We start from the raw sequence: 13,249 nt of genomic DNA, 5'->3' as shown, positions 1-13,249 counted from the left end.
AATGTCCATAGCAGCTTTAGTCATAATGTCCCCAAACTGGAAACAACCCAATGTCCTCCGCGGCAGTAGGGATAAGCGATGGAACACAACGCAGCAACACAAAAGACCAAGTGACAAGCGACGTAGCCCAAGAATGAATCCCAGTGCAGCGCCATGAGCCGCAGGGCACAAGGGAGCACGTGTTGTCGTGTTCATTCACACGAGGAGTACGCGGAATAGACCCACGGCAACAGAGCTGGGCCAGTGTCCGCTCTGGTGGGTGCGGGGGAAGGGTGCTGAGGCAGGAGAGGACCTGCCGGGGCGAGGAGAAGATCCTCTGTCTTCACCTGGGTGCAGGCAGCAGCACTGGGGGCACAGGCATAAAGGCAGATGCGGCACATGCCTGATGCACACACGGCTGAATGTGCGCACATCATCGTCCGTGGAAGCGAGCCTTCCCGCCGTTCAGACCCTGCGCCCGAGCTCTGGGCGGTGAGCCTCAGTGAGTGCGGACGACAGCAGGTGCCCTGGGGGACTGCTAGGCCGCCCACCACTGGGAAGTCTCCCGCTCACCACCACAAAATGGGAACCTGAATCCCATCTCTCAAGCCAGCCATGAAATCTCAGGGGATACAAGGGACAGGGAACATGTTAAATGATACCATCGGATGCAGTCTGCAAAAGGACACGCAGTACGACTTCTTCAACAACACACGCCAGGAAGACGCAAAGGGAAGCCAGCAGGGGCCGGGCGTCCCCGGGATCCAAGCCAGGCACACTGGAGGCCACGGGCAGCCCTGGCACTGAGGACCTTGCTGGTGACACCTGACATTGGGGGTTCTGGCTCGTCACTCCATGATGACAGCACCGTCACAACTCTAAGAAAGAGCATCCTTAGCTTCAGGGATGCAGAAAGCATCTGACACGGAATGGAATCTGTGGTTCCTTTCGATCGACCTGACACAGGAGAGGACGCGTCCGGCCGAAACAAGAGCGACCCCAAGCCCGGAGCCGCCAAGGCCAGGTGACAGTGCGTGGGCAGTCATTGTGTCGCCGGGCTCCGAGACACAACCGACTTTAGAAAGTTTTAAGACTTGATGAAGGGGGTTAGATTAGGTGATCTTTCTCAAGGCCCCTAAAGCTGATACGGTACAATTCTCCCCAAGCACAGACGTGAACTAATATTTATTAGCAGGAAGATATTAAGAATTGATGTTCAATCAACATTTGGTATGACCGAGGAAGTTCACGTAGGTGAACACAAGCCCACTTTCTTATTACTGAGCAGAGAAGCAGAAGCGAAGATAAGAAATGGGTGTGGCAAGCTTCCTGCAGCTGAGCCGGGAGGAAAGAGCTCACGGCTCCGGACCACGGTGTACCAGCCGCGAGCAAGGATGGAATCCGTGGGGACAGGACGGCTGCCTGACAAGGCCCCTGTGGCCCAGGTGTGGCCATGAGCTTGACCCGCCGCTCTCTCTCCCCCCACACACCATGGCACCGATCTCTGCGGCCACCACCGACCCAAGCTCTGGAATGCAGATTTGCTGGAAATTCTGGGTAGCCTCTTACTTCCCACAGGCTTGTAAAGCCATGGGTCCGCCAAATTGGCGCTGCCCATCACTGGGGAAGATGTGGCCTTGGATGAGGGCAGCTGAAAAGAGTGTGGCCATCCTGATCTGGCTAAGGTGGAACTGCCCAACGCCATGTGGCACTCCTATGTGGGGCCGAGCTGTGTGCAGACCCTGCCAGCTCCTGGTCTGATGAGCCCCGACAACACCCTCCCCTTGGCCAGGCCTCGTTCTGCCCCCCAAGGTCTCACCTGTTGCCCGGAGCATGTGGACAAGAGGACTCCCAACGGGACAGACTCCCACATCCCAGGGGAGGTACCAGGGCGGGGGGCTCCTCCCGAGCTCACAGGCTGCCTGGCACGAGATGAGGAAGGACAGGCCCCACAGGCGTCCGTCCACTCTGGGGAGCCCTCGTCTGGTCCCCAGGCTTCACACGCAAGGCTACAGGAAGGAGGGAACACGTGCTGACTGGTGCTGTGGTCCTCTAGCCTGGCCTCTGACCCCAGCACACAGGTACACACCAGATGCCACCTCCCGAAGGCGCCTGTCCTGGCACTTACCCAAGTCAGCAAAGGGGGCAGCGGCTGCCCTGAAATGCCACATTTCCTCCCCGCGGTCCCAAACCCCCAGAAACTAACACGCGTCCATCTCGGGATTCCGTGCGCAGAGCGAGCCCCCCAGAGCCTGCCTCTCGCTGGCAAGAGCGCTTCCGAGGCAGCCGGACCGCAAAGCCCTGCTGTGCTGTGAGCTGCCACAGCAGATCAGACAGTGGTTCCCAAACCAGGCTGCCCACAGGAACCCCCATGGGCTAGCAAACTTGCTGAGCTGGGACGCCGCCCATCACGGAGGCAGCCTTGCGAGGGGCCCAGGTACCTCTCTCACTCACCCTCTCCCCACTACGCTCTGCTCTGTCACCAGGACGGGAAAGAGAGCTCAGGTGTCAGCCCTGTGGGACTGCTGGGCAGGTGGGGGACCGCAGGGAAGGCTTAACCAGCTGAACACAGTGACCCCGAGAGTCAAACCATCACTCGTTTTTTGGCAATCCTAAACAACATGGAAAGCTGTTCTTGTGTTCTGAGGTGCTCCAGCCAAAAGTGGGTGATGAGGCCCCGGCTCCTGCGGTCTGTGCGTACACCCTGCCTGAGGAGCCCCCACACTACAGCTCCGACCTGAGACTATGGGAGTGTCATGCGCTCTGCCCCCCTCCCCCAACTCTGCAGACACCCTGATGTACATTCAGCCTGAAGACACCCCCCCAACCCTACCAAGATGCCCACTGCTCAGATCCCAGAATGAACTTGGTCTGGGGTCACAGGTCTCCTGGGGCAGCATGGTTATGCCAGGAAGAGTGTCCTGGGCAGGGGTGGGGACCCCAGCAGCCTACATGGCTGAGCCCCTGAGAGCCCCAACCCCACGTGACCAGGGTTCTGGGGCAGCTGGCACAGCCTCCGCCCAGCAGGCAGGTTCCCAGGAGGTCCCACGGCACCACCCTGATTTAGTGCCTTTGGCAGAAATTTCCCCCCTGGCCAGAGGCGGAGATCCTGGGGCATCAACCAGAGGAAATCCACGGAGACACAGGTGGGACACGGCCTCATCAGCAGCTGGCATGTTCCGCAGGCTGTGACGGCGCACTTGCTCACCCACCTCCCCGCCTGTCCTCACATCAAGGCCATCTCACGAGGCCCGATCATGGGCCACGGAGAGCCTGTTACCCCATAGCTGGTCCATGCCGGGCTCAGCGCAGGAGCCCAGGCTGTCTACCGCCACCGCAGAAACCTGGCCCCACCTTACACAGAGTTCCTCAGCAGAAGCTACGAACTGTCTCTTAAGCCCACATGGTGCAAAGCAAAGAAGCTGTCGCTGCTAATTTACACGGAAAACTGTTGAGCGTTTCCAGATCCCCCTCAAAACCTGAAGCTTCTCTGATACCTTAGAATTCATCTTGCTAAGGGATGCGCAAAATAAACTGAGAAGAAGCACAAACGTTCACAGACACAAATGTGTACACACCCAGACCTTTGCAGGAAAGTTACTGTTTCAAGGATGATGGACTTTAAGTGGACAGCTGTGTTACACTGTATCTACTTACATTCTTCTTTACTTGATACTAAAAACCTTATTAAACCAACAACTGTACCCCCTCCACGGCTGAATGCCTGTGCCACAAATCCACACACTCACAACGTCCTTAAGTGAGGCAGCGCACCGCGGTTGTGAGCTGGCCGCCCACCAGCGCACCCTCGTTGTTGCTCGCACAGCGAGAGGGGTCCACGTGCCGTCCACTCGCCCACAAGTGCCAGACCCTGCACTGCTTTACGTCCTCGGGACACCCCACGAACAAAAGGGGCGACATCCCAGGGGAGTGAGGAGATGTGCAGGACACCTGGCCAGAGGTGGTGACCAAGGCAGGGGCAGAAGCAGGGCCGTGGTGAGGAGGGCAGAGGCCTCGGGGAGCACGGCTGTGGGCGCCTTTACTGCAAGAGAGGCTCGAGTGTCGGAAGCGGGGTGGGAGAGGCAAGGGGACACGGAGCGCCCTCGGAGACGAGACCCGGGCTAGCGGGCTGTGAGGGTACCGGGTCCGGGTGAGTTGCCCGGGGAAGCCCAGGCTTGGGTTGGGGGGTGGGCAGCGCTTTCTTCCTGTTCCTTGTCTGTGGTCTGGGGAAGAAAAGGTCTCCTTGGTCTCATACTGCTGCCCCGAAGGGTGTCCCTGCCACCCCCGCCAGGCGCATACACGTCACTCCCAAATCAGGAGCTGGGACATGGGGACTTTCACATCGGCCAGTGTCGGCTGTCTGCCACTGGGGCTGCAAGTGAGGGTGGGTCAGCCTCTCCCTCTATTTAAAGGGAACCTGGAAGCTTAGGTCTCCAGAGATCGGGTGCTGCCCCGCCCTCTTCCTGCCTCTAAAACCAAGCCAAAGACAGGGGACCCTGGGCAGCACGGCGGTGGCTCCCGAGAAAGGCCGGCCACTCGTTCAGGTCAGGGCAGCTGTCCATCCAGTCAGGGTTGGGGAGAGCAGGGCCCTGGGTCAGAGCCCTGCCAAGAAGGGGCGTGTGCATGGGGGGGGGGTGTCACACATCACATCTGCTGGGAGGCCTTTATGTCTAAAAGCGGACAGCGCCCCAGCCTGTGGCCCCAAAGGACATCTGCAAGCCGCAGACACTCTGTCCACATAAGACCACTTGGGACCCTGCTGCTTAGGAACAGACGCGCGTGGCTAAAGGGACACGCAGAAGGCCCCAAGCCCTCCCGGAGCCATGCCCTGGGCTCTCGGGGCAGGTCCGAAGCAACCACCTGGGCCCGAGGGCCTCCACCCCTTCTGTCCAGTCCACGGCGGCTCCTTCTCTAACTCCTACCCCCGGCCGTCAGCAGACAGGCTCACTGGCTCATCTGAGGTGAGCTCCTCCCGGACTGAAACTCTAGCGGCCGCCAGAGAAGAAAGGGTCCCCTTCTCCATGCTCTGTCTTCCTGGGAGAGGTGTCCGTGTCGGCTGCGACGCCCCTGCTGCGTGCTGGGCCCTCCGCACATCCCCGGGGCATCGCTCACACTGCTCCTCCTCCCCAGAAGCCGAGACCGAGGGTCAGAGAGGCCGAAGGTTGCCTGGGCTGTGCTGCTCCGTGCGGCTGAGCTGGGGCTAGGCCAGCCCGCCCCCAGAGCCTCCCTCTGGACACCCGTGGGGATGAAGGCTCTGGGCCACGAGGGGAAGACGGGGCCTATGGCAGGCCGGAAGGCGGACGCTGCTGACCGCTGGAGACCGGGGCCCTGAGGCGCCTTCGGGAGGGCTGCCGGGCAGGGAACCCGGGCTCTCCCTAACAGACCATCCGCTGGGCCAGGAGCCTTCAGGCAGCTGGAGTGCTGGGTGAGCGCCTGCCGGAGCGCGAGCTCGGTCTCCTCCGGCTGGGACGGCCCCCCTCTGTGGGACAGCCCCCGCACAGCCACTAGTCCACACCAGGAGCCTGGCCTCAGGGGTGCCCTGGGCTCTTCACCTCGGCAACCTGGCTATTTGGTGTTTTGAAAAGTAGCACGGCATGACCTGACCGTACTCTTTTCAAGATCTTCCCTGTGACTAAAAGCTCTGTTCATCACATAAATTGTAGCAAAAGTCAACGCACATTTCAAAGCGCCAGGCTTCAGCATCTCTGCGGGGCGAACGCAGGCAGCCAGCCGTGCCGGGCAGCCCCTCCCAGGGCACAGGCCCAGCCGCTTTCTCTGGGGGCGGTGGGAGAAACCGAGGCTCAAACAGAGTCCAGTGGCAGGTCCGCACCTGACCAGGTCTGTCTCCCCTGCTGGGCTGACTGGGAGAGGAAGGAACACCACGCTACATACGCACACATCGGGGACCAACCAAGGGCCCCAGCTGCATCTCCTGCTCCAGAACAAAGGAGAGCTGGTATTCTTGGCTGAGCAATGGGACCAAAATGTCCTGTTCTAATCCACGTGGATACACCCCCTCGTGTTCTAATCCACGTGGATACGCCACCTCGTGGGGCAAAGGGACTCTGCAGACGCAGTTAAGGCTTGTGAGAAAGCAGGGTGCCCGGGCCACGCAGACGGACCCCTGTGCTCACGGGGTGCAGAGGCGGCGGACAAAACTGTGGTGAGGCGGCAGAAAGGCAAGAGCATGGGGCCGCGGGACGCCATAAGCAGCAAGAAACGGCCTTTCCAGATGCAGGCAGCCCTGCCTACACTCTGATGTTTGCTCCCCAAGACTCTGAGAAGTCTGGGTGGTGTTGTAGGCTCTCCCAGTCTGGGATCATTTGTTAGAGCAGCAACAGGGACTCTGAGAGCTGGCAAAGTTGACACCACTGAGGAAGGCGCCTGGTCCACGGGCACCCGGATCCAGCCACGGCGCGAGCCTGACCCCCAACTTACCAGCTGTGCGCTGAACTCGGGGAGCATCACACAGGTGGCCCCCACCCAGAGTGGACACAGCAGCTTGTTGACCACGCCGTGCACGTGGTGCAGTGGAAGAACGTGGAGAATCACATCGTCTTTACTCCACGCCCACTTGTGGACCAGCCCCGTCACCTGTGGGATGACAGCACAGCCTCAGACGGGATGGAAGCCACCAGGCCAGCCAGGGCCTCCGCGACCGGGGAGACAAGCCAGGAGGCTCGCGCTCCGCTGGCCAGCCCTTCACAGCATCTGGAGGGGACGGGGGCCACGTGCCCAAGGGTCTGCTGGCTCGTCTGCAGACCCCCAGGTCCAAGAACAGAACTGGACACGGTCAGAGCTTTGAGGCGGGGGCCCCAACGCCTCCACATGCGCTCTTGGTGGCCCCCTTCCCAGGCAGGCAGGGGTGTGATCCTGGCTCCAGTGGGCCCTGGGGTTCCAGGCGTCTGCAGGGTCCAGGCCTGAATCCGCGCGCCCGCCCCACTGTGCCTCCTGACTCGGCGCCTCCCTCTTCCCAGCTGAACGGTCACAGCACCCGGAGGTGGGTTCCCACCACGTCCTGAGCTTTGAATGAGATGCACCGTGAAACATGCCCACTGGAATCTTCTGAAAGTCACCCGTGAGGATGCCGCCCACGAGCCTCCATGACCACTGTGGGCAAACACGGACATACGCACCCTCACAGGCGCTGGGCAGCAGATGGTCTCTGCAGACAAGAGGTACGTCTTGCAAGAGACAGAGAGAACCTACCAATGATGCCACGGCTGCAGTCAGCCCGGACTCACTTTACCCCGCCGCTGAGACTCAGCGGCACTGACCTCACACCTCCCCTCTGGTTCTGAGCGTCTCCTATTTTACTGCTCCTAGAGAACGAGAGTCTGGACCATGTATTTTGGAAGCACGGAGGACAGAAATGGCAGGTTGGTGAAGCAGCTGGGGAGCTCGACTGAGATGCTGAGCCCTGAAACACGAGAACAGCACCCGAAAACGGAACCCGAGTCCTGCACACAGATCTCGAGAGAAGGCTGGTTCTCAGTGCCGAACCTGCGTCTGAAAGTTCGCGCCCCAGCTGCTGCCTCTGAAACCCTCAGCATCATACACGGGCCACACTGTTCTTTGCTGGCTGCGGAGCCCTAAGGAGCCCTCGGGGGGCCCCCGCGTTCCCAGAGCCCATCCCCGGGGTCCAAAAGGCTGGTGGCCGCTTCTGGCCACACGTTTTAGGGAGGGCCATTAGAACGGGAGGCAGCCACAGGTGGTGGCCTGGGAAAGGCAGGACAGACCCCTCCCAGGGGCCCCGGTATCGCACCCCCGCCCCCACCAGCCCCCAGCACTCACCATGGCCTTGATGTTGCGGTGAGTGCTCAGCACGCCCTTGGGCCTCCCCGTAGTCCCGCTGGTGTAGATGATCATGGCGCCTCGGTCTCTCCAGTTCCGCTCAGGCACCCCCCACGCCCCAGGCTCCTCAGGGGCCGTACCATAGACCGTGGGTGGGAGGGGCAGCAGGGGGACACCCAGCTTCCTGACCACCGGGTGCAGGAGCTCCAGGTACTCCTGGCTGGCGAGGACCACAGCACTCCGGGAGTCCCGGATGAAATACTCCAGCTCCGCCTGGGGGTGCCTCCGGTAGAGGGGGACGGCGATGCCTCCGCTCATCCACGAAGCCCACTGTGCCACCACGTAGGAGACGTCGTTGGAGCACAGGAAGGAGACCCTCTCCTCCTGGAGGTCCCCGTCAGCACGCTCGAGGAGACGGCACAGCTCCCGGGACAGGCGCAGACTGTGGTTGTAAAGGTCCCTGTACGTGTGCTGGCCGTGCTGGTCAACCAGAGCAATCCTGTCCGCAAAGGCCAAGGCGCGGGTGTACACCGGGGCGCTCCCGTCAGCACAGACGGCGGGGGCCGTGTGCAGGGGGCTGCTTCCGCTGCCTCTCCAGGGGGCCAGCCGCTGGGAGGCCACAGCACAGAGCAGGCGCGGGAAGGACATCACGGGACGGGGCAGCATCATGCCAGCCTGATGGACCTGGGGCGGGGCCGGAAGAGAGGAACAGCAAGCACGGTCACCCGTCTGTTCTCACCTCTGCCTGCCCGACGGAGCGCGCCCACTGCACTCCCGAGGTAACCTCCCCCGGCAGAAGGCGAGGCACATTGCGTGACAGCTTCCAGGTTCACTCACTGCCCAACATTCGGGCTCTTGTCTCCTCTTAGGGACGAACTTCAAAAGCAGTCAAGATGCTAAAACAATGAAACTTGGTAAAACCATGGAAAAGCGAATTCAGTGCCCTTAAAGCAAATTCTGTGAATAGTTCTTTTTTTTTTTTTTTTAAAGATTTGATTTATTTATTTGACAGAGAAGGATCACAAGCAGGCAGAGAGGCAGGCGGAGAGAGAGAGGAGGAAGCAGGCTCCCCGCCGACCAGAGAGCCCCATGCGGGGCTCGATCTCAGGACCCTGAGATCATGACCTGAGCAGAAGGCAGAGGCTTAACCCATGGAGCCACCCAAGCACCTTGTAGAATGGTTTTGAGCTGGAAAATGACTAGCCAAGAGGGGAAAGCCCCAAGGAAGGCTCAGCACCCCTTTTCTGTCCATATACGGGCCAAGCCCAGACACGTGGCTCACTTCTGCTCCACGTACCCCCCACAGGGAGGGCGTGTGGGGACATAGGTGTGCGGACACGTCCTGGGAGTGTCAGTCCAGCTTTAAGCTGAATCGGGACTCCTCCCTCTCCCCCTGCTAGTCTAACTATTAATATTAAAATAACTGCCCAGTGCGGCCGGCCAGGAGGAAGAGCCTGCTGAAAGGGGCCGTGGCCAGCCGGCGTCCGAAGGCAATGTCCTGAGTGTCAAGGCAAGAGAGAGCCAGGCAGGGCCAGGCAGCCTCCTGCAGTGGGTCGGAAGCTCTGGCCTTTGCAGGCTGGTGTGGCTCTGCGCCCATGTCCTGCGTGGGGACAGCACCTCACAGGAACAGGCACGGGCGTCGGCACCTAACAGAACAGACGCACACTTCCGCCATTGCTTCTGCAGGCACAGCTCCATTCCAGAGTCGGGGCCACAGACACGCTGGACCCTGCCGCCAGCAGAACTGGAAGACTCCTTCCCAGAGCCAGGGTAAGGTCGGCAACTACCGTCCGCTCTGGTCTGCTCACTCTTGCCCACCGTTGCCTCTGGCGCGGGGTCACCGCGTCTCCCTTCCTGGGCTCAGCCCCTGGCCTCAGCCCCTTTCTGGGCTGACGTGTTCCCCAGGGATTTCCAATGCGCACCATCTGACACGGCAAGTGAGACGCCCCTCCCACACTCTGCCGTGTTTGTGCCTCTCAACCTGACCTTCAACCACCCTGTTCAGTCGACAAGGAGACCACCTCTGACCCTAGCTCACGCAAAAGAAAATTCAAAACTGCTCAGCCAGCAGGTGGGCACAGACGGAGCCCAGCCTGGGGCTTCCTCCCCCGGCCGAGCACACCAGAGCTGGCAGCCCCGTCAGCTCGCGACGGCACACCCACCGCTCCCACGGGCAGCTAGGCCCCGGGGACCCCAGACAGCGCCTCTGAATGCCATCGGCCAACAGGACACCTGCCAGCCGTGAACGGCGGAACAGAAGCTGGAAGTGTTGTCCCCTCCGCGGCAGGCCCAGCAGCACAGAGGTGCTTAGGAAAGCCCAGGGCAGGCAGGGGCCAGGCTCCCCCGCTGCCTCCCTCCGGCGCAGGCTCCGTCTCCTGCGCTGCCCAGCTCCGCAGGCTCTCTCCCCCAGAGAGCCACGCTTTTCTCTCCTAGAAACTTGTGTGTTATTGTTTGTTATGCGTACCAAACAGTTTTGTTCTCTGTTCTTAACAACAGATTATACACAACACTCTGTAATTACCTAACCGGACACACGCTCCAGGGCAGGGAGAGCTGCCGGAACAGGGTGATGCCTTGAACTCGAGCTGCTCAGCACGCTGGTTCTGGGGCAGCTGGGGCTCCGCACGGTCTCTGTGCAGGCCAGCCACGCCGCAGCAGGCCCCGCAGACCTCCGAACACCCTCTCAGTGGCGGCTCCTTGCTCCAAGGTGCTGGGCAAATATTCATCAACACCCCACAGCCCCCACCGGATGGCGAGCCCTCAGATGCGCCAGAGCCACGCCACTCCCAGATGAGGGAGGGGGTCTTCCAGAGCCGCGGTGTCCTACCCCTTCTCTGTGCCCTGTCCCGCCCCCACACAGGGTTCAGAGGTGAACTGGGGACTGGTTCCACATCTCCGGACTTCTGCTAGCATCAAGAAACCTGACACGCGGTCAGGAATCAGTAATGCCATGAGTGCGTCGGACATGCCAGTTTCAGGAAGAAAGAGAGCTGGCGAGGGGCAAAGCAGCGTAGCCTGACAGGTTTCCTGTCCCCCACTTCCTGCAGACCCTCCTGTTCCCCCTACTGGCAGTGGGGAAAACAAAACAGTGTGCAACTAGAAAACCTGCTACCCAGCCTCTCTGGCCGGATTCTTGTCGGGGAGAGTACACTGGAGATGTCCCGGAGTGTGCGGTGGAGGGGACAGTGTCCTCTGGGGTGCTAAGGAGCAGGGCACCCCGGCAGCTAGAAAAGCTGCTTCTCCCAGCCCTCTCCTGGGAGAGGTGGTGCCCAGTCCAGGTCTCCCCGGGAGAGGGAGGGTTCCCCTCCAGGATCTCAAAGCACAGACACCTCCTGCCTCCCTCACTGGGAGAGGGGAGCAAGCTGCCTGCGTCTGCCGGGGCCCGAGAAGCAGCACCATCCCGAGCCAGACGGCGGCCATGAGAAGCTGGAGCCCGGCGCTGGCGACACAGAACTGGAAAACAGGGCTGCGCCCATCTTCCTCCCTTGTGGGGCCTCGGCCGACTCCACAAGCAGGGCTGGGGGTGGACGCCGCGAGAGGCGGTCACAGCAACAACCGCCAGAGAACCCAAAAGGGAAAGTCCCCTGCCCTAGACCACAAAATAACGGGAGAACTGGCGATCCAAGTCCAGGCCTGGCGGGTCCCCCCACACTCCCATTCGGCCGTAGGACAAGCAGCAAGGAGTGTCCATGATGGGGAGCTGCCCGGAGAGGCTGACACCTGAGTGACTCAAGAGGTCTTGGCAGCCAGGGTGCCCCCAGGAGCGGGGGGGGGGGGGGGGGGCTCTGGCTAGGGCACCAACTCGGCCCTCCCAAAGGGTAATTCAGTGTTACTTCCAAGATAAGACAAAACTAAAAAACCTCAGAAAACACAAGCCCTTTGCTCCCTAAGATGTACCCTCAGAAAACAGTCAGAGATGGACCGAGGGGAGGTTCACGACAGCACTATTTATGATACTGAGAACTGGTTCTAAACCAAAGGGTCCAGATGGGGTCTACGGAGGTCAGCCAGGGAGGGCACGAGCTGGCTGCCAGGCCGTGTCCTGCAAGAGTAGCAGCCACAGGCAGGTAAACCCCGTGTTCGTAAGTCACAGGGGTGCAGGGGATGTCTGTGATTTCTCAGCACTTCCCCATTTTTTCCGGAAATGAGTTTTTCGGAAATGAGCATGTACGACCTTCGTAATCTGATTTTTTAAAAGCCTAATAAATGTCACTCGTTCCTTAAAACTGGAGATGCTTGAACTTCAGTATTAGTATTTTCTCTCGCACACACACACAAAAAAATTTGCTCTGGATGGTGGGTCTCCAGGTTTGTAAGTATCTGTCGCTCTCCGATTTCTCAAATGGTAGCAGCAGACACCAGGAGAGAACGGCAGTGTCCTCTTGGCTAGGACTCCTGGTTCACAGACGTTTGTGTGGCCAGTGACGTGCGTCCCGCGGACACACAGTAGGTGCACGCACACACGCCTGCGGCCATCTGTTGGAGGGACCCGGCCAGGAGCGGGACGCTGCAGGTACGCCCTCCTGAGAGGGGCAGTGGAGCTGCCGCTGGGGGCCGGGGCAGGAAAGGGCCTCTGAGCCAACGCGGGGGCGCCTGAGCTCACAGGGGGTAGTTCCCGGAGCGGATGTCCAGAAGAGGCCCTCCCAGTGCTCACCGGGGGCCTCACAACAAAAGTAACTTACTTTGGGTAAATGGCCAGAGTCCCCTGCCAAGAGGCGCCCTAACGTATTCTCCCAGCAAACATGTGGGGGCATGGGGCCCTCCCTTCAAAGCAGCTTCAAGTCACTCAGGTTAGTGACCCAGAACTCGCTCGGTCACACACAGAACAGAGCTACATCTTCATTTCAGCTTGAACAGGCACAAATGCCAACCTCTGGAGGGCAGAGGGCGTGGGTGTCTCCCTCGCCAACACCTCCAGGTCCAGAAAGACCAGGAGACGCCCCTCAGGAGAGCCCCCCCAGCCGACCCCGGGGCTCCTGTGGTCACGGGGTTCCCGCCGCTCCCAGCGGCACGGCCCGGAGGGAATGGCCACGAAGGACGCACAGCCAGGCCACGGGCTCTCCCTGTCGCCGCCGCCCGGCCTCACCGACCCGAGCACAGAAACCTGCGTGCCGGGGAGCTGGGCCGGCCCGGCGGTCCCGGAGGGGCCACGCGGCTCTCGGATTCCGCAGGAGCCTGGCCAGAGGCGCGGCCGGCCGGGCAGCCTGACCCCGCACACCGCAGAGCACCGGCGCCTCGAGCGGCTCCGGGGCTGCGCGCGAGGCCGTCGTTTCGAGGGAGGCCTTCCCGGGGGTCGGACGCCGGCCCCGCAGCCCCGACCCCGGCCCCGCACCCCGCCCCGCCCCGCAGCCCCGACCCCGGCCCCGCAGCCCCGACCCCGGCCCCGCAGCCCCGACCCCGGCCCCGCACCCCGCCCCGCCCCGCAGCCCCGACCCCGGCCCCGCGGCTCCGACCCCCGCCCCGCGGCCCCGACCCC

The 13,249-nt window shown here is 61.4% G+C and overlaps 1 protein-coding gene across 9 annotated transcripts in view; it reads right to left on the bottom strand.

The window, feature by feature from the left end:
- ACSF3 (acyl-CoA synthetase family member 3) overlaps nucleotides 1-13,249 on the bottom strand; it is a 49,039-nt gene that overhangs the window by 35,304 nt on the left and 486 nt on the right. For 3 of the 9 annotated variants that reach the window (XM_059382854.1, XM_059382855.1, XM_059382856.1), the window contains exons 2-3: nucleotides 7,774-8,457; nucleotides 6,418-6,573 (exon numbers count right to left, since the gene is read on the bottom strand). In XM_059382854.1, the coding sequence (XP_059238837.1) occupies nucleotides 6,418-6,573; nucleotides 7,774-8,442 (825 nt within the window). In that variant the 5' untranslated portion in view covers nucleotides 8,443-8,457. Of the gene's footprint in view, nucleotides 1-6,417; nucleotides 6,574-7,773; nucleotides 8,458-10,294; nucleotides 13,080-13,249 lie in introns of those variants that run through there. The other 6 variants (XM_059382859.1, XM_059382861.1, XM_059382860.1 and 3 more) reach the window with 5 other exon arrangements.

Source organism: Mustela nigripes, chromosome 17 (assembly GCF_022355385.1).
Source record: "Mustela nigripes isolate SB6536 chromosome 17, MUSNIG.SB6536, whole genome shotgun sequence".
Classification (NCBI taxonomy): domain Eukaryota; kingdom Metazoa; phylum Chordata; class Mammalia; order Carnivora; family Mustelidae; genus Mustela; species Mustela nigripes.
This window is presented reverse-complemented; position numbering and strand designations above follow the sequence as displayed.